The 24,918-nt window shown below is 48.8% G+C and overlaps 2 protein-coding genes across 3 annotated transcripts in view; one reads left to right on the top strand and one right to left on the bottom strand.

The window, feature by feature from the left end:
* Positions 1-268: 268 nt before the first annotated feature.
* On the top strand, positions 269-9,716 carry Trim45 (tripartite motif containing 45). Of its 2 annotated transcripts, none has more exons than XM_075981790.1 (6): positions 269-1,522; positions 3,213-3,946; positions 5,500-5,629; positions 6,392-6,506; positions 8,178-8,304; positions 9,442-9,716. In XM_075981790.1, exons 1-6 carry the CDS (start codon positions 1,035-1,037, stop codon positions 9,588-9,590), a joined length of 1,743 nt encoding a protein of 580 aa, XP_075837905.1. In that variant the 5' UTR covers positions 269-1,034; the 3' UTR covers positions 9,591-9,716. The 2 variants fall into 2 exon arrangements, with proteins under 2 accessions (XP_075837905.1, XP_075837906.1); XM_075981791.1 differs by having other exon boundaries at positions 897-1,522; positions 6,349-6,506.
* Positions 9,717-16,747: 7,031 nt separating this feature from the next.
* The window catches only part of Ttf2 (transcription termination factor 2), a 33,048-nt gene continuing 24,877 nt past the window's right edge, over positions 16,748-24,918 (bottom strand). The window contains exons 19-23 of the mRNA XM_075981789.1: positions 24,855-24,913; positions 23,581-23,731; positions 22,464-22,546; positions 20,667-20,741; positions 16,748-18,064 (exon numbers count right to left, since the gene is read on the bottom strand). Coding sequence (XP_075837904.1) covers positions 17,920-18,064; positions 20,667-20,741; positions 22,464-22,546; positions 23,581-23,731; positions 24,855-24,913 — 513 coding nt within the window. The 3' untranslated portion in view covers positions 16,748-17,919. The remainder of the gene's footprint in view (positions 18,065-20,666; positions 20,742-22,463; positions 22,547-23,580; positions 23,732-24,854; positions 24,914-24,918) is intronic.

Below are 24,918 nucleotides of genomic sequence, written 5' to 3'. Positions count from 1 at the left end.
GTACAGAGGAGGCTAGACCTGAGGGATCCCAGGACAGGAAAAAAAAATGCTCAGAAGATAGCGAAAGAGACCTAGCAGGGTAACCCCTGCTTCGCGGAAGCCTCTGTAGCCAGGGAGAGGCCGCCTACAAGTTCCAGCATGCTTCGGCCTACACCTCGGCGGACTGACAGTACCGTGCACCAATGGGAGAACCCTATCTGAGTTTGGGGCGGATCCCGTTCTGCGGCACTCAGCGAGGCTTTTTCAAAGGTCCTGAGGCCGCTCTGGTGGCCAGAACTCATCTTCGTGACATGGTGACGCCGACCACACTACGCCGCTCACTCCCAGGCTCCTCATCCCGGCCCTTCCTGCTGCCGTCCCTTGGTCCTTCTCGTGCCGCCGCACGAGTGGCCAGGCGAGAATGTGGAACCTGCTGAGCTTATTGGATGGCAGCGGTGTCACTCTGGAGGGCCGCGTGGGTCCGAGTGGCGAGGCCCGCCCCTCTTGGACGGTGATTGGACTCTTCGGAGCCTACATGGGCTGGGATTGGTGCGAGGCGGGGCGACGGCTCTAGGGCCTTCTGGGCAGCCTAGGGAGGCGGCAGCGCCGGCGCCGCACCCTGGGAGAGCCGGAGGACCCTCTACCTCATCGCCCGGGGCGAGGGCGCTTGTCGCGTGGTGGGGGTGGGACCAGTGGGGCGGGAGGGGGGTGGCCGTGGAGGACAAGAAATGCAGGGGTCTGGGTGGTGGTTGCAGGACTAGCTGGGGGACTAGATCTAGAAGCGCTTGCGAGGGGGGACGTCTTGGGTGATTGAGGAGGGCGTGGACGTGTCTGGTGTGGGATGCAGTGGAAAGGAAGGGCCCAGCCACAAATCCTGAGTAGCTCTGTGGATGGTTCCTCAGAGGCACGCTCTTCACGGTTGCCCTTTTATTTGGCAACACGAGAGCCCACATGCTCTCTGTTCAAATTCTGGGAACTCTGTCTCTGGGTGAATTTACCCTGCATTGTAGGACTCCCCAGGGCCTTTTCTGATACTGGGTACAGACGTGGGAAAGATGTCAGAAAACAGGAAGCCGCTTCTGGGTTTCGTGCACAAACACCCCGATGCGAACGCACCTGGGAACTCAGGCAAGACTCACTGCCCTTCGTGTCTGGGGCTTTTCAAAGCCCCCAGGCTCTTGCCTTGCTTGCACACGGTATGCACCACGTGTCTGGAAAAGCTGGAACCGTTCTCTGTAGTGGACATCCGTGGGGGTGACTCAGACACCAGCTCCGAGGGGTCCCTCTTCCAGGAACCCAAGCCACGCAGCTTGCAGCCGCAGGTTGGCATCCTCTGTCCGGTATGTGATGCTCAGGTGGACCTGCCCTTGGGTGGAGTGAAGGCTTTAACGATAGACCACCTGGCCATGAATGACGTGATGCTGGAGAGTCTGCGCGGGGAAGGCCAGGGCCTGGTGTGTGACCTGTGCAGCGACCGAGAAGTAGAGAAGAGGTGTCAGACCTGCAAGGCCAATCTCTGCCACTTCTGCTGCCAGGCTCATAGGTAAAGAGGGAACACCCCACCTGTTGTGGTTTAAGAGTGGGGTGCAAAGGTATCAAGGCACAAATCCCGTGGTGGGCAGGTCAAAAGGAAGGCTTTCTCAGACACTGTCAAACGGCAAAAACGACACACCGTGCAATCACAAGCTCTAGCGTGCAAGTTAGTACAGCCTCACAGGTTTCAGTTTACAGAGCACATTGGGGTTCCAGCACCAGCTGCTCCTCTGTTGAATACGCAGTGGGTGCTGGAGAGGCAGGATTACCGTGCTGGCATGGACCTTGCCCTCCGTCTCATCTGATCATTGTAAGATCTTTTACAGAAAGACAGCCACGTATTTCACCCCCTATTTATTAAAACAGAAACTCAACATTATTTTGTGCTTTGCCAAATTCCCATAGCTGGTAAGAGTGTAAGTGAACCGAGTCCTCAATTCAGACCTGGCTCTTCTGTTCTCTTTTTCCTAAAAAAACCTTCTCGCCATAGGTATTGACCAGCTGTGCCTTACCTCATACCTCTGTACCCGGAGAGCAGGCTGGTAGATGCTAATTGTGGTATTTTGTCGTTTATCACACGCAATGAATTTTGTTAGATCATTTACTCTCTGTCCCCTTTTCTCCATCCCACTCTAGTGCATCAGAATAGAAAAACAAAACAAAAACCCCTAAACAGGGTTTTCAAATTAACCTAGCACAGTTTTGCTTTCGGGCCTTACCAACACAACAGCTGTCTTTGCTCCCTATTTTGAACTTGTGCGATCATCCCCACGACTGTCGCGTTGCCAGCTCAGCAGCTGACACATCTCTGCAGCCACACTCGGACCAGAATAGGCATGGACGCTTGAGGTTGACGGGAATGTCACCAAGGAACTCGACAAGCAGTCAGTGCGTGGTCCTAGGGATTTCCCTGTGTCCCCTAGGAGGCTATAGAAAAGAGGAATTAAAGAGCGCTTTGATTTTAGTGCCCATTGATTTCACTTTCTCCTAATGCTCATGACTCTGGAGGGATCGCCCGGCCTGCCAGTGTATGTGATGTAGGCGCTGGCCAATGGAAGTGCTTTACTGAAATGTTACTTAAACATAAGGCACGGCCTTGTCAGAGCCAGCTGCCTACTTTCGTTGCGACATAGTTCCATCTGACCTGGTCACTCGGTGCTAGCCTTCCACTGTGCTTTAGGAAGTGGGCTGTGGCTCTTCAGACTTAGCACCAAATTAACTTTTTTTCTTATTATTTTTTTAAATATTTATTTATCTATTTATTATTTATTTATTATGTATACAATATTCTGTCTGTGTGTATGTCTGCAGGCCAGAAGAGGGCACCAGACCTCATTATAGATGGTTGTGAGCCACCATGTGGTTGCCGGGAATTGAACTCAGGACCTTTGGAAGAGCAGGCAACGTTCTTAACCACTGAGCCATCTCTCCAGCCCCCCGAATTAACTCGTGAGAGTTTCTCAGAACGTGGTCTCAGCATTGTACCTTTTGAATATTTATCCCAAGCTAAGTCCAAGTATGCATGTCTTGTGTTCTAAACGACAGCCCGCAGATAGGCACGGGGCTCAGGATGAAAAAAGAATGAAGCAAAGAGGATCCTATAGTTTGATATTAGACATTCTAAGGGATATGACTCCTAGAACCTCTTTGCCACACTGTCTCCCTCTAGAGTGATTCCCTCATGTCCCCCTTCTTCCCAGGCGGCAGAAGAAGACGATGTATCATACCGTGGTGGACCTGAAAGACCTGAAAGGCTACAGTCGGGTTGGAAAGCCCATCCTGTGTCCTGCTCACCCTGCGGAGGAGCTGAGGCTGTTCTGTGAACTCTGTGACCAGCCGGTGTGTCGGGACTGTGTGGTTGGGGAGCACCGGGAGCACCCCTATGACTTCACCAGCAACGTCATTCACAAGCATGGAGACTCTGTGCGGGAGCTCCTGAGAGGCACCCAGCCCCATGTGGAGGCCCTGGAGGAAGCCCTGGCTCAGATCGAAAGCATGAACAGTGGCCTCCAGGAGCGAGTGGAGGCTGTGGCAGGCGACGTCCGGACATTCTCTGAGGGCTACATCAAAGCCATCGAGGAACACCGGGACAGACTGCTCAAGCAGCTGGATGACATACGGGTCCAGAAGGAAAACTCTTTGCAGTTGCAGAAGGCCCAGCTGGAACAGCTGCTGGCTGATATGCGGACCGGGGTGGAGTTCACCGAGCACCTGCTGACCAGCGGCTCGGACCTAGAAATACTCATTACCAAGGGGGTGGTGGTCGAACGGCTCCGAAAGCTGAACAAAGTTGAGTACAGCGCCCGCCCGGGAGTGAACGATAAGATCTGCTTCTCTCCTCAGGAGAAGGCCGGCCAGTGCCGGGGCTATGAAGTCTACGGGGCCATTAATACCAAAGAAGTTGATCCAGCTAAATGTGTCCTTCAGGGAGAAGGTAGGGACGTGTTGCCCACTGACTTTGAGAGGACAGTGCCCAGGGATATGATCCTTAGAGGCTGGTGAACTGTGGCTTGTTGTCTGGGGGTGTAGCTCAGTTGGCAGAATGCTTGCCTACCTGGCACACAGCCTGGGTTTGATCACCAGCACCGCATAAAACTGTGACTACATGTCCCTCTAATCCCAGCTCTCGGCAGGTGGAGGCAGGAGCATCAGAAGGCTGAGGACATCTTTGGAAGCATAGCCAGTTTGTAGCCTGCCTGGGCTATACGAAACTATGTGTCATAAAGGAAAAAGAATGAGGCTTGTTGTGCTAGGACCACTCTGTTTCTGACCGGTGACCAAGGGGAGAGGCACACTCATTTGAAAGGCAGCAGTTCCCTGCCTTGGTCTTCCCCCTGGCTTGGTCTGGGTGGGCTGCAGTTAGTACTGGGGTGAGGTTTGAGCCTGTTTTATTCCAAAAAAGCAGAAGCTCCCAAGAACCGTAAGGACCATGCTTTGGGGTGGTAGAGCCTGACCACACCCACAGGAGATAGCAGCACCAACCAGGCCAAGGCAAAATCTGCCTGGGCAGAGACACACATGGCGGCTCCTGGTGCCTGGGTGCAATGTTGAGGGTCACAGAGCAACGAGGAAAACAAAATCACGCCGTCCTTTCTTCCTTACCATTTTAGATCACACAAACTTTTTATCATTGGTATGTCAAAGAATTTGATAGGTTGAGGCCTTTTGTTTTGTTTGTTTGAGACAGGGTATTACTGGGTAGCTCTGACTAACAGGCTGTCTCACAGAAATCTACCTGTCTCTGAGTGCTGGATTTAGAGGGTGCATCACTAGGCCCAGCTAGAAATGGTTCCTTTCTACCAGTGTTCTGTTCCTAAGAGAAGTGTGTTATTCCTGATGGGAAATTTTTATTCAAGAGTTGCCTTTACTTTAGCAAGGAATTTCTAGCTCTTTAGAAGTCACAGATCCCTCTGAGAATGGCCTTTCCCAGAAGGACCCACTAAGAAGGGCACACATACAAGTTCACGAGTTTCCTAGACCCTCCATTGGCCCCTCCGCAATGCCCGGTAATTCACAACCTGGGATTGAGAAACCTGGTTTCCTCTGCACGCTGGCCTTCAGACCATAGCCAGTGGGTGCCCCCCCCCCCCATGCCTTGGCAGTAGTTTCTGAGTTGCAGGGGCTTGCACAGCAGGGAAGCAGTAAGCTAGACTGCAGCATCCTCTTCCTCTTCTAATAGGACCTGGGGCTTGGAGAAGGTAGTTTTGAGGATACCGGTCTACAGGTCTAAAGGCTTTCTTTGGATTCCTAGATTAATCCTAGATATTCACAGTTTCCTTAGGGATAGGGTTAAGATGAAGACTCCCGTGTGACTCAAGAGCAGCTGCACAAAGCACGTACCCAGGCCTCCAGGAGGGTGCCCATCAGTATGGCCTAGAAGGCCGGAGGGAACAGGCTAGTTACTAAGAAGCACAAGCTTTGTTGTCTGACTGGGGGCAATGGCGCCTCCATTTGCCTGAGCTGTGAGCACTGCTTTGTCTTTTGCAGATCTCCACAGAGTTCGAGAGAAGCAGACAGCATCTTTTACCCTGCTTTGTAAGGATGCCACGGGAGAGAGCATGGGCCGGGGAGGAGACAACGTCCAGGTCGCGGTCGTCCCCAAAGATAAGAAAGACAGGTGTGTGTTAAACTTACTATGTGTAGTAGGCAGTGAGGAAAAAAGCAGGGCCTTTGAGTTACTGTAGATGTAACTGGACCCCTTCATCATATGATTCCGTAATGCCATGAGAAAATGATTAGCCGAATGTGTCCCCTTTGTAGGTTTTATGGCTTAGCTCAGTTTTCTCTCTCAACATAGCTGCCCACTGCCCCCAGACTGTCCTCATTCCAAACTTTGAAATGGACAAAAATTTTTTTGATGTGTAACAGAATTGTACCTTTTTAAAAAAAGATTTATTTATTATGTATACAGTATTCTTAGTATTCTGCATATATGCCTGCAGGCCAGAAGAGGGCACCAAATCTTATTACAGATGGTTGTGAGCCACCATGTGGTTGCTGGGAATTGAACTCAGGACCTCTGGAAGAGCAGCCTGTGCTCTTAACCACTGAGACCCTGTACCCTTTCTTAAACCTAGTATTTCCACATTAAATTGACCTAGGATTGTGTTTATATTTTTCCCTCTGTAATTGATGTAAGAAGAAGGGCCACAAGTCAGGGAGTACAACAGAGACCCACAAAAACAAGACAGGAGCACTCTGTAGGTTCTCAGGATGTCGGGCCAGGGTGGAACTGACGCTGCTTACCTGCACCTTGAGGGACATTTACAGTTTATATTCTGTGTAGGAAATGTAATGCCACAGAAGTCCAGCTTCAGGTGGGGACATCTGGAGCAGCCTCCTGAGAGGGGGCGGCCCTTTGAACTCTTATTTCCTTCAGCCCCGTCAGAACGGTGGTCCAGGACAACAAAGATGGATCATACAATGTTTCCTTCACTCCCAAGGAACCTGGAGTCTATACCGTGTGGGTCTGCATCAGAGAGCAGCACGTGCAGGTGAGGAAGGCCCCACGCTGGCTGTCAGACCAGGAGCTCTCATAGGTCTCTCACAGGACCAGCTGCGTCGGGGATGACATAAACTGTCCCTTGCTCGACTCTGTAGTCGAGGGTGCTCATGGCCCTACCCCCACCCGCTGTTTCACCCGCTGGCAGCACTCAGCACTTCATTCTCCTGGTTAGTCTGTAGGGAGTCTTATTCCAGAGAAGATGTCTTGACCACAGGGGAATCCCTTAGCAGACACACACACACACACTCAATAGTTTTCAACCCTTCCACACTGTGAGTGGGCCACAGTAGGCAGGGTTACGGCTCCTCCTGTTGTCTGCCCAGTCATTATCTGCCTAACCATCAGTACACAGAACATGTGTGCCGTACCGTGACTCCAATCCCCCCACAAGTAGGTATAACACTTAGTGGTTTAGGAAGTTTTCAGATCTCTGCTGATATTGGAGCAATTGTTCCCTCAGCCAGAAAGCAGTGGTGATGGCCATCGGCATTACTGTGGCCACGTTAACCACGTGACCTGTGCAGGGGGACGACATCCAGTGCCAGTACTGCTGATCTAATCATGTCGGGAATGGGCCGGATGTTTCTGTGTACTTCACTTCAATTTTCTCCAAAGCCTACTCAGACAGACCAGTCTTGCCCCGATAGTCAGTAGTTCTGTATCCAAAATGGGCATTTGAGCCTATTCCTTAAACTCCGGCTTGTTTTGTTTCGTTTTGTTGTAGAGATGGGGGATAGAATATTGTTTAATCTGTAGGCTGGTCTACGGCTCACTGTGTAGCCAGGCTGGCCTTGAACTCTTGACTTTCTCACTCTCACTTCAGGGATTACAGGATGTGCCAGGTATATTTGCCACCAGGTTCATTTTTAGAGAAATCATGTTTTCCAGCCTCCCATTACTGTGACAAAATACCAGAGCTATAAACTTAGCAAAAAGAAAGGTTTATTTTGGCTCATAGTTTCATAGGTTCAGGCTATGGATCTTCCCTCAGAAGAGGGCGACTTTGACATTGGGAAGTCTCCTAGGATACCAGGCTTCCACAGATGATGTGGCTCTTACATGGGTACAGGAAAATTACAACACTTAATAAGCACTTATGTTTAACATAAGAGAGAAATTAAAATTCAAGATATCCTTGAAGAAAAAGCGGATAGTTCCTAACTTGAGACTCATTAGTCACACATCCTAAACCTTTCTGTCTTCCATGTACCCTGACAGTCCACCAATACAAGGCTGGACAGACAGATTTGTGGTATCCAGGGTCTAGAGGTGGGAAGGAAAGGGCTAGCGCTGGGAGACACGTAGCTGAGAAGCTGCAGAAAGCGCTGCGCATGTCCTAGCTTGTGGCTGTGGCAGCCCAGTAACTACCCATGAGATGTCTCAAGACTGCAGTCCGTCACACAAAAGCCTGAGTCAGGACGGCTGTGTGTGTGTGTGGGGGGGTTCCACTCCCACTTCACTCGGGGCTCGAGGGAGGCAGAACCCATCCAGCTTGAGCCAGACCCGAGCTAATTAAGATGTCCCTGGAAATGAGGCTATGGAACTCTCTTCAGTGCCCAGAGGCTTAGGAGATGCAGTCAGTGCCCTGGTGTAATGTCGTGACTCTGCTGCATGGCAGAAGGCGACACACATCCGAGTCAAGTCTCACTGCACCCTCCAGGGCTCACCCTTCACCATGACGGTGAGGAGAAAGCACCGCCCGCACCCAGGGGTGTTTCACTGCTGCACCTTCTGCTCCAGCGGAGGCCAGAAAACTGCACGCTGCGCCTGCGGAGGCACCATGCCAGGTAAGCCTGCTTGCCTGTGCAGCTGCAAGGGTCCTTCCCTTCTCTGCCTCACAGCTACTGGGCAGGGTGTTCTAGAAGCCCAGCCTCATGTGCGGTGGCAGGACAAGGAGCTTGCACAGTAAGCTGCTTGCTCTGAATTGAAATGACAGGGTTCAAAGTTCTGCCATCTTTCTGGATACAATTCACAGTACACAAGCCTTGTGACCAATCCACAGGCCTCTCGCTTCTCTGTGGGATTCTCCAATTCAGTTTGCACCTGTTCTAGCAGTCTGAGCACTGTGGAATGCAGACCAACCCCAAATCATGAAGAAACCTTAAATGGGGAGGGTTAGGGGAAGGGATGATTGAGCAGCTTCTGACTCTCGGGGAGTCAGGATCTCCAGGCAAGAGATCCAAATATTTTTTAAAAAGTTATTTTCTAAGCCGGGCGGTGGTGGCGCACGCCTTTAATCCCAGCACTTGGGAGGCAGAGGCAGGCGGATCTCTGTGAGTTCGAGGCCAGCCTGGTCTACTAGAGCTAGTTCCAGGACAGGCTCCAAAGCTACAGAGAAACCCTGTCTCGAAAAACTAAAAAAAAAAAAAAAAAAAAAAAAAAAGTTATTTTCTCCTGGAGCCGGGACAAGACAATCTTGTGGGTAATGGCTACTCTTCCAGAAGACCCAAGGTCAATTCCTAGTGCTCATACGGGGGCTCACAACTGTTTATTACATCCAATCCAAGTGATTTGATGCCTTCTTCTGGCTTCTGGGTACCAGGCACACATTACACAGACATTCACACAGGCAAAACACTCACATACATAAAATAATAAAGAAGTTACACCGTATCTTTAACAGTGACCCACAAAATGGGCTTCTGTGCCCTCCTAGGCAGTCAATCCAGGATCTGTCTTCTTTTGCACTGATCTACCTTCATGTCACTCACTACATGTAGGTAAGACCCAAATAGCTCATTTAACAGTTCAAATGCTGCACATTGGACAGTTCCGAGAGCCTGGCCAGCCACGATGCCTCGATAGTTCTGGCTCCAGTGGACGAACCAGGTAGTTCCTTCGGAGAACTCGTCACTGCCAGGTTTCACCTGTGTAGCAAGAGCTGGGTCTACTTTGAGGTGTTTCCCTCCCTTGGTATCATGCAGGTGGGTACCTCGGCTGTGGCCATGGACACAAAGGACACCCAGGTCGTCCGCACTGGTCTTGCTGTGGGAAGTTCCTGGAGAAGTCTGAGTGCACATACCCAGGTGGGCAGAGCGCATCGAGGAGTCTGCTGAGGACCGTGGCCCTCTGACGGCGTACTGGGTACAAGTTTAGCTCGGCAAACCTGAAGCCAGCATTACTCAGATGTGCGGAGGACCGAAGAGCTTGAGTAGTTCCAAAGAGACTGACAGAATTAAAGACAAAGTGCTTTCTCTAACCTAAGAGTTAAGTCGTTTTTTTGAGTATGTGAGCTTCTCGTCTATTCTGTGTGGCTGAGTGTGGGCCACCACTACACTGCTCTTCCAGGCGGGCTGATGATCTGCTCCACAGGAGGCTCCTTTCTGTTTCATACAGGTATCAAGGTGGGAACATAACGATCACAGAGCAGGGAGGATGTTCTCTCCTTACCTTCCATTGTATTACAACCTCTTCGGTTTATCCCTGAGCTAGAATTCAAGTGCTTCTCGCAGAGTGTGAAAACCCTTTGTCCCTTGTTAGTATCTGTTCAGTGGTTTTTCCATGATTTTCCATGGTTTGTGACAATTATAACATCGTTTTGTTATTTAGCTAAGAGCCTGGGTGCTAATCTGTGTAATGACTCATCTGTAGGCTACACAGGTATACATTAATAAGGAGGGATGGTGTGGAGCGATCTCACCCATCTGTTGAGTTCTTCTTACACCAGATGCTGGAGAGTCCTCCGTCCTCACAGCTCGGACAGTGGAGAGTTTCTGCTGTGTCTCTATATCCAGCAGAAAGCACTGACTCTGCAGGTCCACCCTAGCAGCTAAGAATTCTGGGAAAAAGACTTAGCATGGCCTCAGCCCCGCCAAGGTCTTTCACGCATACATTTTGTGTGTTCTGGGATCCTTGGCTTCTTTTACAGCAGTAAACTCAGCACATATTAAAAATAATTACCAAAAGAGTTCATAGGAAGTGGTGACTCATTGGAGTGGTCACTTGGGTAATGCCAAGGAGGTGACATGTTTAGTTGACAGCTGTGAGGTCACCACACAATACATTTCCTTCTTGGAGCTGCTACACTAGTTACAGACATGAAGATACTAAGTTTCTTCCTTTAGCCCCTTTCTGTAAGCCAATCTGATTTTCCCAGAAAACATGGCCGCCCATCACCTTCAAGGTTGTTGATTGTTCTTCACGCTTTATGTCTCTTGAGCAGAACCACCACTACTTTGAGATACTGGTTTTGCCGCACTCCTACCTCCCTGAGGAATGCCTGGCAGAATCTCGGGGATTCAGAGCCTAGTAGCATCTAGTGTGGTTACAGGTCAGACTGTTGAGTGCCTAGGACAGCTTTCCACAGCAAATGGAACATGGGACGCCTCCCGGAAGTGTCCTCTTCATGTCTGATGAGACTTCACTCCTGCATGCTGCTCGACTTCCTTTCCCGTCTCCGTCCTCTGTACCCCCAGGAGAGCTGAAGAGCAGTTCGTCCATTTCCCTCCTGTTCCCAAGACCTCATTCTGTCACTTAGATACCATTCATACACAGTGACTCCTCGGTGCCCCAGGTCTGCTCTCTAGATAACTGTGTCCAATGGCTCACATCACATCTCCCCTTGTGTGTACAGTAAAGCATCACATTTAAATGGCGCCCAGTGTCTAGTTGTCACTTCCTCCTGCCTGCCATCACCAAACTGCTTCTCCTGTAGTCCTCCCCTGCACTTCAAATGCACTACTTTGTCCTTAGGTTGGGAGGCCTGGAAACAGCATGTGTGCACACACCACATCCAAGCCACAGGAACGGCCACCAACTTTCCCTTAACGCACCCACCGCTCTCTACGTCCACTGTTGCTGTCCGGGTTTGAGATACCAAGGTTTCCCAACTAAAAGCTTTGTCATTGTCTTCTAACGACCCGGCTTCTGCCTTTCCCCCTTCCACTTTGTCCCCCAGGAGAGAACCTCTCAAAATGTCCCGTCATTCTGCTCAGTACCCTCCAGTGGCCTCCCATCTTACTCAGAACAAAGCCAGCATACAACGCTTCATTCCCGTTACCATGTATGACCATCGTGGTCTGATCCATGCTCTTTCTGGTCAGCACCTGCTGTCCCCTGTCCAGCCACGGTGACCCTGGCGGGTGTTCCTCAGACTCAGGCAGTCTTATCTTGGAGCTCTTACAGTCACTGGTCCTGTCTGACGTGCCCTTCTCAAAGATGCAAACCTTCATGATTCACTCTGATTTCTCCAAGGTTCCGCTCTACTCTAGCGTCAGCTCCATCCTATTAGTGAGCTCGCCACCTGCCCTGTATAAAACAGCAGCACCCTACCCAGGAGAAGACCTCACCCTGCACAGCTTCATCACTGTCTGCCATGTATAATATACCTCCTGGAGACTTTGAGCTCCCTGAGGGCAGGGACTTGACTTAGTAACTGTACTATTCCCATGCGGGGCAGATATTGGCTCAAAGTAGAGACAATAGTGTATTGAATGAATAACAACAAAAACCTGTAGAATTTTCCATTTGGCTCTACTTAGTATGTTTTCATGACTTAACCATATACCACTTGGGAAAATGTCTTAACCTTCTATCAAACTTGCTGGATAAATTCTGTGCACCCAAGGGACCAGCCTTGAATTTTCCAATTACCTCAGACGTCTAGGGAGTCTTGGGCCATGAAGGCTCTCGGATTACATCATCTTTCCCAGGTATCTCTGAGGCAGCGCAGAACGTTGCAGCAAAGCTCACGAGCCTCCCTTGGCGAGGCTGCAACAACTGGACTACCTTCTGTGGTGAAGCTGCATCACTAGAGGAAATTTTGATCCCAGGGGCCCGTCTAGGCCCTGGCCAATACCTAGGTCACTCAGCAGTATTGCTGGCAACAATTCTGTTAACAATATTGAAAGCTCCAGGGGTGGCAGGAGGGCGGCTCTTCCTTGGCTTGGCTTGTACACTAGGGTCTTAGCTCGATGGAATCCAACTACTCAGACAACCGAAAGATCCATGGACAGTTAGAGCGGTCTGAAAAGGCCCAAACTCCTTGGCAAGGAGAGAGGAAGTGGAGGCTCTAGGGACTGCTCTATGGTACAGTGTGCTTCAGAGCTTTGAACTATGCTGAAACATCAAGACGCAGCTCTATGATATCAGTGATGCAGCTGCTGTTAGAGCTTAGGGCAAAGGCCGTCCTCTGGGACATTGTCATCTTGGAAAATAAACACCCGTATATGCGCCAGCCCACCATCCTCTAACCTCCCTGCAGCCACTGTTCAACATGACACCAGGGGATGTGTCCCTGCGTCAGGAGTGGCTGGATGAAGAGTATGTCAAATTAGATGAGAGGAAGAGGAGTCCCACTGTGTGCCAGTTCTTACATACTGAGAAGGCATTCGTCACTTCCTCAAAATCTCACAGGTCAGTTTCTCTGATGATCCCTTCCAGCTACAAGGTCCTCTACCACAGCTCTCGACACCAGGTGACAAGACCTTCTTGACACCTCATCTCCCCTACCGGATGCTTAGCCTCAGGGAAGTAGGCTCCTGTTTGACTTGGCTTCCTTTTACAAATGAAGTACTCAGTAAAGCCTTGCACATAGTAGGTGCTTGATATATATTTCAATTAATATACGAGTAATTGTGCAACAGAAGCATTTCCCATCTGCCTCAGTTGGACTTTCTATTACTGTGAAGAGACACCATGACCATGGCAACTCTCATAAAGCAAACATTTCATTGGGGTGGCTTACCGTTTCAGAGCTTCAGCCCATTATCATGGTGGGGCACGGTGGCATCCAGGCCGATGTGGTGCTGGAGAAGTAGCTGAGAGTCCTACAGCTTACAAACTGCAGAGAGTGATCTCCGTGTTACACTGAGCGAAGCTTGAGCCAAAGAACCTCAAAGCCCGTCCCCTCCGTGACACACTTCCTTTGATAAGGCCACACCTCCCAATAGTGCCACTCATTATGAACTTGGGCGGGGAATTACATTCAAACTGCCTCAGCATCCTTTCTTTCTCACACATGTCCATCTATACTCCCATGATTACCCTCTTGGTGTAGGAGAATCTGGCTTCACCTTGGAGCCATTTCTCTGTACCGGATACTCAGGAGGAAATACCATTGTGTCTAAGGGGCCACAATGAAGCATTGGAGGGAGAGATGGTGGTATATGCCTATACTCCTGGCACTTGGGAAACAGAGGCAGCCTGGGTTGCAGGGTGTACAGCAAGACCCTGAATAAAGAAAACAAAAATACTACCCCACATGATCGCTAAAGAAAGGGGTCACACCCCATAAAGGTAGCATTCTGCCTATTGCTGTTCCCAATTGCATATCAAGAGGAGTCAAAACAAAAATACTACCCCACATGATCGCTAAAGAAAGGGGTCACACCCCATAAAGGTAGCATTTTGCCTATTGCTGTTCCCAATTGCATATCAAGAGGAGTCTTGGAGTTTGACAGGGCCTAGAATGTCACTCAGCTGTGGCGTGTTGCATGCTCTTTTTGATCGACATTTAAGAGAAAAGTCAAACATAAACCTCCATGAAGGAAACACCTTGGAATTTGATGTTTGAGAACACTGTGCGTTGGTGACAACTGTTGAGGCTGTTTGGCCAGCTACCACTGAGGAAGGGCAGGGCAGGCACTGAATCCGAGGCCATGGACGAGCGCTGCTTCCTCGCTTGCTCTCCAGGGTTTGCTGAACTTGCTTCTTCTAGAACCCAGGACCGCAAACTCAGGCAGCACCACCCGCAGAAATCATTAGTCAAGAAAAGGCCCCAACAGGCCAATCTGATGGAAGCGTTTTCAAGCTGGCCCTGGTTTCTATCAAGCTGGCAAACTAAGCAGCGCACAGCTTCAAGCCCTAGAAAGATACAGGAAGACAAAGAAAGCCGATCTGCAAGCACAAAGAAGTAACAGGCAATCTGAATTCTTAGGCATATAATCCATATTCAAGTGTTCTCATCAGTAAAAATGGAATTAGGGCTAATTAGAAACAATGTAGCACGGAGTCCACAACTGTGAGGGACGGAACGGAAATGCAACATGCCTGCCATCGGGAGGGAACAACCATGGGACCTGCTTACTGTCTTGAGTCCTTTCCGCCCAGGTTCCGTGGCTGCACCCATGTTCTGTATGTTAGTGCTTCTAGTACCGTCCCGGAGCGCTGCCGTGAGTTCTGTATGGCACTTCAGGATGTGGAAAGGGTTTTTACCTCCAACTGTTCACGGCCAGCTCTGAAGTGGGCCGGCACATATGAAAAGAAAACTGGAAGTGGAGGTTCCTGCACAGGCTTGGTGAGCCTGGCAGGGCTTAGCACGGCACCTCTTGTCACTACAATGTGAGGTGATGCCCTTGATTAGGGTGCAAAGGCACCATCTTACCAAGAAATTGGTTAGTGAGCCCCTCACAGTGACTAATTAAAGAATCTAGTACTCAGATGGCTGAGGCAGGAGGGTTACAAGTTCAAGATCAGCCTGGGTTAAAAGAGACCTTATCTAAAAAAAAAAAAAGAAAGAAACAGTAATAGCTTGATTCATATGAACTAAAATGAACATACAGACGGAGGCACAGCCCAGTGATAACAGTGCTTGCCTAGTATGCTTGAAGCCTGGACTTGACTGTCAGTGCCCAAAATATAAACATTTAAAAAGAAGTAAAACAGGGGCTAGGAAAGTAGCCTAGCAACAGAGTTCTCAGTAGTTAGGCCCCCTAGATTCAGTCCCCCAGATCACAGAACAACAAAGTAAATGAACCTAAAGCTGAGGTGGACATCAGAAGACCACTTAGAGCATTAACTAGGATTTAAGAACACCATTGGCGAACCCCGTTCCATCAGGTGGTCCCACATTTCCTGCACCCACAGACATCACTAGCATCTCACTTTGGTAGGAACACTTACCTACCTCAGGCAATTCGGAAACTTTGCTGGCTTGCCATCAGAACAGGAAAAATGAAGGAAAGTCTCTAAGATACCAGGAAAAGTCTACTTAGAGGCATTTGCCGATAGGCTTTGAATATAGCTTAGAATCTCTGTATTCTCCGAATAAAGACTCGCAAGTTTGAAGGCTAGGACTCTGTCTCAGCGGTGTTTGAAGTGGGCATTCAGTGTCCACCCCACAGGTGGACATCACTGATCTGCTTGGCAAACCAAGTGTCCCCAGGGTAGTATGTGGGCTATGCTAATTCATACACCATACAGACAAAAGGCTGTATGTCCAAGGGACTTGGAACTAACCCATGGAGATCGGTCAGCTAATCACCATCAGATGTGGACACGCTTGCTGAGGGCCACTCCTTCTCAGGCGTCTCTATCATACTTGGATCCTGTGACTTCAAAAGGGTAATTTTACTGCCTTCATTTCATTTATTAGGAATCTCATTGTCGCCGTTACGTTATGAAAACAAGGTCCACCTTACAAAGGAGGGAGCAAAACATAAATTTTTAAAACCTCCTATTAACGAGCTCTGCATCCAGCTACGGTGAGAGCAGAATTCAAGTGCAGTGGAAGTTCCAGAGTTGATTTCTTCCCACCAGCGTACATCGTCGCTACCTACTTTCACAAGGGGCCGCATCTCCTGCCACACTGACTGGTGAGCATAGGGCTCGGGCCTTCACCCAAGTCTGACAGAATGATCTATGGCCCAAATTAAGTTCAGAAACTGTTCTTTCTGGACATGACAGGCCACCACACACATGAACTCACAGTAGCTGTGGCTTATGCATAAGATCAAGCAAATCTGAGCATGGATGGAGGAGGGCTTTATAAATTCCCATCCCATAGCTTAAGAGCTCTCGGCAACTGATGGCTGCTAGGGGAGGGACAGTGTCAGTTTGCATCAAGGATGCGGTCTCTCCTCCCTCCCTCCCTCCTCACCTCCCTCCCTCCTCACCTCCCTCCTCCCTCCCTCCCTCCCTCCCATCTGCTGACTGCCAGTGCTCCGGTGCATGGCCAGCCATGTGTACACACTGTCACACTGAGTAGTCTTGGGTTTAGAAAGAGCACATCATGTTGGGAGGGAAGAGTGGCGGTGGAGGATGTGGTATGAAGATCTCAAACAATGTTTTTTTTAAGGAAAGAAGAGAACCCTGATCTAGTGGCATCTTCCCTTCAGTTCCCATTTCCAGCAGGTTGCAGAAACAGGAGCCATTTAGAAAGTTGCACAGGCTAGCCTATTTCCTTACATTACTTCTCTTCACGCTCCCCCACTACTACTCAGTAATGTGGCTCCCACCTGCAGCAGGCAGTCTCTGGATGCTCCGAGGAAAAGATGGCTTGGGGACACAGCATTACCTCTGTGACATTGTTGAGCACATTTATTAGATGATACCCATGATCATACAATGTGGTAGAATGGTATAAACCAAATAATACAATAGTAAATGCTAGCAGTAACAAAAGTTGATATCAACATTAAATAATACAAATACTACATGGTAGAAATCCTGATACCAACGGGAACAAATACTAAATGATTCAGCGATGACCCTGAGTGACAGTCACACTGATGTTGATAGACTCCTAAATGAAACAATGACGCACAGGCTAAATGACAGAGGCTAGATGATACATGATAAATACTCAGCATCTGTTTATGTGCAAAATATCCTGACCCCAAGCCCGAGGAGCTGCCTGGATTCATCCAGCCAGAGATGACTGGCTGCAGGCTCTTCCCTCTTTCCTGCTCACAGAGAGGCTTACGAGGAGCAGCCTGCCAGCAAGAAGACAGCACAGAGCCTACATAGGGAAGGTGATTAAGATCAGGTCTCCTATCAGCTGAGGTGGCAACACAGGGTTCTGGGGCTGTTTGACAGACAGGGTCTCACCATGTAATTAAGGCTGCCAAAGCACCTCAGACCCAAGAGCCGCTTGCCTTTGCCTCCAAAGTGCTGGGATTATAAGCACTTGTCACCAGGCCTGTGATGACTTGTTGAGCTTTACCAACGCATTTGTACAGTTCTCCCAGACCATCTAACGCCAAAGCTTTCATTGGCTTGCTTTGGTTTTTTTAAAGACTTGGTCTCACTCTGTAGCCCAGGTAGGCCTGGAATTTACCCTGTAGCATAGACTGGCCTCGAACTCACAATCCTGCCATAGCCTCTTGAGTGCTGGAAATATTATTGACTAGGACTGGCTTCCACAGCAGTTCTGTGCTTTGTTTTGAGAGTCTCTAACTCAGGCTGGCCTGGAACTCTCCATCCGCTTGCTTCACAAGGGCTGGGATTACACCAACATGCTAGGCTCAAATCTAAAATAACCAACTGGTTTCTGTAGCACACGTTAAACGAGCAGAGTGATAAACATGATGGACTAACCAGCTTACCATGGTGGCCTCCCCTCGATCACTGGCATAGGAATATGCCTCAGTTTAGGTAAAATGCGATCTAAGGCTCCAGGATCATGAAAAACATGAAAAAGCACCACCCCAGAGCCTAGTGCACACCAGCACCAGCAGAGGGAGCTAGATGCCAAAGAGGATCTTGAGGTCAGCCAGCGTGAGCTTGGTGACGGATGCTCCAGACCCCGACAGGACTTGTTTGGCCAAATCTTTCTTTTTTTCTTGGAGCTGTAAGATCTTCTCTTCCACTGTGTCCTCACAGACGAACCTAAGAACAGATGATAACAGACGTGAGTCTAAGCGGCAAACCCACGCACACATTCGGAGTTCTCTCTCCTTTAGCTGTAAAGAAGATGATTTCCTGGCACTTGGTGAGAGCAGAGAATCCACGCACCTTCAAGTGTGTCCATTTAAAGCGATGCGCCTCAGACTAACTTTCTTTCTGAAGTGAGGGTCTCTGCATTTCTATCTAAAATGTAGAGGCCCGGCTTCCACTCAAACTCTATTTTGACAAGGTCAGAAGGGCCTCAAAGGTCAAGATCCTGACAAGTGTGTGTGTGTTTAAGTGCAGTGTCTAATTTCTTAGCTAATCCATACCATAACCAGGCCCCATTCAAGTGCCCACTAAGTATGAATCTATATATACATACACCATGTCCTATGGGAAGTGACAAAAAAGGGTGTAGTTTTTTTTCCTCTATAGGAGAAAACAAAGATATGAACATCCAATAATAATAATAATAATAAAAATAATAAGACAGAGGAAGTAGTACAGTGGCAATGTGTCCAGGGTACAAAAGGCAATCTGTGTAGGTCAGTCAAGGAAAGCTCCATCGGAGTTAACTCTTAATGTGTGGCATGCAGGATGACCAGGGGTTTGCTAGATGACATGGTGGCGTAGGCATAGCATCCCAGGGAATGAGAACAGGGGCAAACTGTAGCTGAGCTTCAGAACACGGTATGTTTAGTTAAAGAGCATACTCTCCAGGCAAGTCTGCTGGTAGCAAAAGTTCAAGAGCTCTAGGCCAGGTCCTCAGTTATGCCCATCACACCAAGACACTGAGAGTAAACGTACAGGAAGCGAGCCATTGAAGGTGTGCCGTGTCTCAACAGACATCAGTTAAAAGAGCCCTCTGCTGGCAATGCAGAGGACAGGAACCACTGAGCTGCATAGGGAGCGGGTGGTGGGGGTGGGAAAGAAAGGATGGTTAGCAGTTTAGAAAATATAACTGAAGGCCTGGGCATGGGAAGAGGGACAGGAAGGAGTTTAGTTTCTGGCTGTACGGCTAGATAAACAAGCACCATCCATATAGATAATGCAAATGTCTGTCCTGAGGCAGCAGAACGCAAACATTTCAGACTGGCATTTTTATCCTGGAGGGTGTAATTATACTTGTAGCATTCACTTTGGTGTCTGAATGCACAGGATGAATGCAGACAGATGAGTGCCTGCCTGCTTAGGTTTAGATGGCTCGAGGGATCTGGATTCCCAGGTTGGAAGTTTGGAAGACAGTGGAACTAAAAATACAGATTTTAGACTTAGTGGAGGAAAGTATGGAATGAGCATAAGACAGGAAAATTAATATTCATTGCATGTGGCAAATTTTGGAGGTCACTAGTGACCCTCAACAGGGACAACTCATATGAAATGGGTGGAAGGCACTTCATATAAGACTGAGGAAGGGTGGAGGCAGGCAGCACTGACTGTGATCTCTGAACTCTTCACTAGACCCCTCATGCAAAGAAAGCAAAAGAAGGGCCATGAGAGTGGACTGCAGCAGAGGGGCACGCTCTGATGTTCCCAAAGCCATACAGGCCCTGAAGAGGAGCGCTCTGCAAACAGGCTGTGTGTGCCTTCAAAGGCAATGTCAAAATCAGAGAGGGGAGCACTGTGCCAGTCAGGATAACCAAATGCTACACAGGATGTGGGAAGGACAGCATTGGGAGAGATGAAACCGAATATGGATTGATCAGGCTTTAGTATTACACTGACATTAACATTCTAATGTTGATCACCTCTCTCTCTCTCTCTCTCTCTCTCTCTCTCTCTCTCTCTCTCTCTCTCTTCTCTCTCTCTCTCTCTCTCTCTCTCTCTCTCTCTCTCTCTCTCTCTCTCACACACACACACACACACACACACACACACACACACACGAGCTTTCTGTATGACTGAGACTATGCCACACTGAAAGGTAAAAATGACAAGGGGCAGGGGTGGGCAGGTGATGGAGGAAGGTCATTGGTTAAAAAATAAAGAAACTGCTTGGCCCTCATACGTTAGAACATAGGGGGGTGGAGTAAACAGAACAGAACGCTGGGAGGAGGAGGAAGTGAGGTAAGATGCCTCAGACAGACGCCATGCTCCCCTTTCCTGGGCAGACACGATGAAGCTCCGACCCAGGATGGATGTAGGCTAGAATCTTCCCGGTAAGCACACCTTGGGGTGCTACACACATTAATAGAAATGGGTAATCAAGATGTAAGAATTAGCCAGTAAGAAGCTAGAGCCAATGGGCCAGGCAGTGTTTAAAAGAATATAATTTGTGTGTTGTTATTTCGGGTAAAGCTAGCCAGTGGTGGGAGCCAGGCTGGGGAAGAGGCCCGCGGCTCCCTCAACAGGCAGGAGCAATCCCTCTGCAGCTGCCTCTTTGGTGAGCTGTCACCATATTCACTTCCTTTTTGGCCCTGACCAACAAGATTACCTCAGATTGCTTCAGATTACTTCTTCCATTCCTGACCAGTGACCCTGAGGTGTGCCCATAGAACATCATTAGTGCAGGGGTCGCCACACTTCCTAGTCTATGAAAATACTCTCCAGAGAAGGTTTTCACGAAGGAAGACGCTGAGAAGGGCCTGGCGCCTCTGCTTACCTGTGTATGACGACATCTTTCTCCTGTCCTACTCTGTAGATTCGGTCACATGCTTGGTCTTCAAGTGAGGGGTTCCTGTTAGAGAGGTGTAACTCAGAAACACCAATATTGCACACAGGGCTGACAAACTACCGCCAAGGCCAAATCACAGTCCATTTCTGTATGCTTCTTTAGCTAAGAATAGTCATTACGTTTTCAAAGGGGCTTAAGAAGACAATAAGAATATGCAATAGAACTGAGAGGTGGGGGTGCACACCTTTAACTGCAGCACTTAGGAGACAGAGGCAAGCAGATCTCTGAGTCTGGGGCCAGCCTGCTCTACAGAGCAAGTTCCAGGACAGCCAGGGCTACAAAGAGAAACCTGTCTCGAAAAACAACAAATACGCAACAGAAAACTCTGTGCCCTGAGAAGCTGAAATGCTTACAGAAGTCTGTCAACGCTGTTCTAGAAGGAACTGACCTAAAAGTTACCCTCTGCTGAGGAACTGGGAACAGGCTTCCAATGTTCTTAGCACTGTCATGGGTCAGTCCCTGTAAGAGACGGATGTGAACAGGACTCCTATCCAGTCTTTACCAGCTGATGACCACAGACAGATCTAACAACACCCTCCACACTTTAGAACCTACTTGGAAACAAGAGCGGGTTAATATTCCCAAATATTTCTTTCAACTTTAGTGTTCAGTGACGTCAACTAAAGAGGTAGAACTTGTTCTCTTCCTCATAGATTCTCATTATCAACTCTAACTGGACCTCATCCTTCTTCTTTAGAATCTGAGTACTATCTCTCCATCTCAAAACTGGTATCATTCCTAGTATGTTTTTTCTCACTTCTGTGTATGTGAAAAGCCCAAGTAAACCTACACACATTCTCCACAAAAACAGCATCGGTTGAGGCTGAGTGGAGAATTAGACACATCACCCCAGAAACAGTATCTGGAAGAAAGTATGAAGGTGCAGGCCTGAAATCGGAGCTACACTGAGGCAGAAGAGCATCAATTCCAGGCCTGCCTGGACTACAGACCAAGTTCAAGGCCGGCTTGCACAACTAGATCAGTATGTGCAAGGCCCCAGGCTCAGTTCCCAGCACTACAGAACAAAAACAAAGCCCGCCACAGCAACCTGGTATGCATAAGTAGAAAGTCAAAAACTGGCACTGTGAGTCCACTTAGCAACACATGACCTCGTTTGTCTTGTGCCAAGCAGAGCACGCACCAAGGCGCTGGAGCCACACACAGTGAAGCCCAAAGTTGGACATAAGTATTTCTATCAGTTAGAAAACCCTTCTTTCTGGTATAACAAAGGTTGAGACTTCCTTGGCTCCTCAACTATGTCTGGAAAATAGTATTCTAGAAACATCAAACTGAGCAATGTAGCTCTTAGTCATGAGAAAAACCTGTGCTCCTCTTTTGTTTTGTAAGACAAGGTTTCTCTGTGTAGCCCTGGCTGTCCTGGAACTGAAACTTGCTCTGTAGACCAGGATAGCCTTGAACTCACAGAGATCCACCAGTCTCTGCCTCCCCGAGTTCTGGGAGTAAAGGCATGTGCCACCATATCCGGTTTCTTATTTTTTCCTGTGTTCCTCATTTTTATGGGAAAAAAAGATGTTAGATTTTATAAGAAGTTAGTGAACAATAAAATTCATGAACTACTTGGAAGTAGTTATGAAATGCCCCAGCAGGCCTTACAGGTCACTTAGACGGCTATACAGAATGTGTCTACGACTCCCTAAAAGGGCACATAACCTATGAGGTCAGACAGGATAGCAGGAAGAGCAACTCAAGGAAAACCCTGGTTACCAGTGCATGTCCAAAAGGAAGAGGTGGTTCCCTCCGGTCAGATTGAGTCCCACACCGCCAGCCAAGAGGGAGATTAGCATGACCTGCAGAAGGAAACACTCTATCAACTTCCGCACACTTGGTCTTATAATCATCTGCCATAGGCTGGGTCTTCAGTGCTCCAAAAGCCAGGTGGCAAAGGCTTGGTCCCCATCATGGTGCTAGACCAGAGGCGGTGGAACTTTATGGGATTGGTACTACTCATCTTCAGGACATTGGGAACTTTCTGTGGAGGTTGATCAACCATGCACTACTGAAACCTCCAAAAACACAAACCAAAAGCAGTCCCTTCTCTCTATGCCAGGTATTTGTAGGGACAGAAAGAGCTAACCAGCATCTTTCCATCTCTAGTTCAAGAAGATCAAAACACAAGAAACACGTTCTTTTCAATTCCCCCTGTGTAATGTTTTCAAACATTAAGATGCCATTTCTTCCCCCTTGTTTTTGGAGACAGGGTTTCTCTGTAGCTTTGGAGCCTGTCCTGGAAGTAGCCCCTGCAGACCAGGCTGTCCTTGAACTCACAAGGATTCGCCTGCCTCTGCCTCCCCAGTGCTGGGATTAAAGGCGTGCGCTAAGATGCTATTTCTTACATTCATCTTTGAAAAAAATGCTCACATTCCCACAGAGAGTCGACCTCACAAAGCAGTCTGCCAAAAAACATGGACACTGTAATTCAGTTCCTTGGGGGGGGGTGTCAACTTTGCATTAACCAAACTGTGACTAGTCTTAAGACCATGCCCCACACACTAAGTCACCCTTCCTTCATTCCTCTCAACTAGTACTTCCTGAATCCTTACCTGTTACACAGCCCTGTTCTGCATCTCAGTCAAAAGCCCACAGACCCGCCAAGGCTTCCTCCTCTACAGAGATTCCCCTGATCACAACCAGGCCTGCTGACTCTTCAGTTTAGTCCTTGTAGGTTATTCCTTTTAGAGTACTCTGGTGAGGACCCCAATAAATGTCTAATAAATGATAAACATCTGGAAGGATCAAGACAATATTTTTGAAGTTGAGTTGCTACATTATGCTGCTTTATAACCGAGACCAACTGCACGGGCCTGTGGGGCCTAGTTCATACCTGAGGCTCCCGGGAGTGGTTGAATGCCTCCACCAGGTCCATTCTCTGTTTGGGGTTGACGGAGCCGTCAATGGTGGCGTAAGTCAGTCTGTGCTTCTTGAGGTGCAGAGCTACCACTTTCAGCATGCTGGTCCACTGAGAGACAATGACACTAGGGGAAGAAAACAAAGCCACCAAGACTATGCAGTCTCCTCTACAGGCTGTAACACCACTAGTCTCAAGGTTAGTTCCAAAAGGCACACAAGGAGAATCCCTGTTGTTAATGGGCAAGGTCATGCTGGGCTTGTTTCCCAAAGACCTGCGTGTAAAGGCTTGCTCCCAGGGTGGCAGTGCTGGGATACTGGGAATGGTTACGAGGTGGAGCCTGGGGAGGCAGTCCTCTAAGCGGACTGCAGAACTCACCTCTTCCTCCCTGCTTCCTGATTGACATGCGACTATTTGTTCTGACGTGTGCCCCTGGTAATGCCATTTGCTCCGTCACCAACAGCATAAGCCAATGGGAGCATCTACTCGTAACTAAAGCTTCCAGAGCCATACAATCTGTCCGCTTTCTAAGTGTCTCCTGTGAGACCTTTCATGGTAGTGGCACGAGCTAACATGGGCACACATTTAAGGTCACGCTGTAAGTTCAGAATCCTTCCATCTACTTCTGAGCTCCACTCTCACTTGGTGTTAGTCAGAACAGGACTGCCTGGGCTAAAGTGAAGATGCCTCCAGCTGACTTCTGTTTGGGGCCCTAGTGCTCATCCAAAAACCTGTCGTCCTGCAGAAAAGGGCCACAAGCTACTTGTCCTGTGGCCACCAGAACAGCTGCTAGGTTGCTCACCCCAAGCATGTCTTAACCAGAGCTTTAAATTTTCAGAGAACTACTTCATACATGCACATGCAGTCATGTAATACAGATGCATCTGTGTGTGTTACATATACATGTGAAGTCACAGCAAACGACACATGAGCCCACTTGACTGTAAGCCCAGCATACGCAGCTCAGTAGCTGCCCACTATGCTCCTCCCTGTTGGATGTCTGAGCTCTGGCTCCCTGCTCCCCCTCCCACGCTTCTGTTCCTTTACTCTTTCAGATTCCTACCTTACCCCGATCCTCGGGGGTGTGGCAAGCCAGGGACCCTGATCAATGCACATCACAATATTTCAGACAGAAATTACAGGAATTCATACCATAACCTCAGTGCTTTCTGCAAGGCATGACTTAAGCTAAGACTCGAGAGCATCGCAAACTTCAGCCTTCCTTGTATTCGAAGTGAAATGGCGCTCACCTCTTTTGGAGCCCTGGGCCTTTTCGGATTGCCTCCAGTTCTGCCAGCAGAGAAGACACCTGGG

Source organism: Microtus pennsylvanicus, chromosome 7 (assembly GCF_037038515.1).
Source record: "Microtus pennsylvanicus isolate mMicPen1 chromosome 7, mMicPen1.hap1, whole genome shotgun sequence".
Classification (NCBI taxonomy): Eukaryota; Metazoa; Chordata; class Mammalia; order Rodentia; family Cricetidae; genus Microtus; species Microtus pennsylvanicus.
This window is presented reverse-complemented; position numbering and strand designations above follow the sequence as displayed.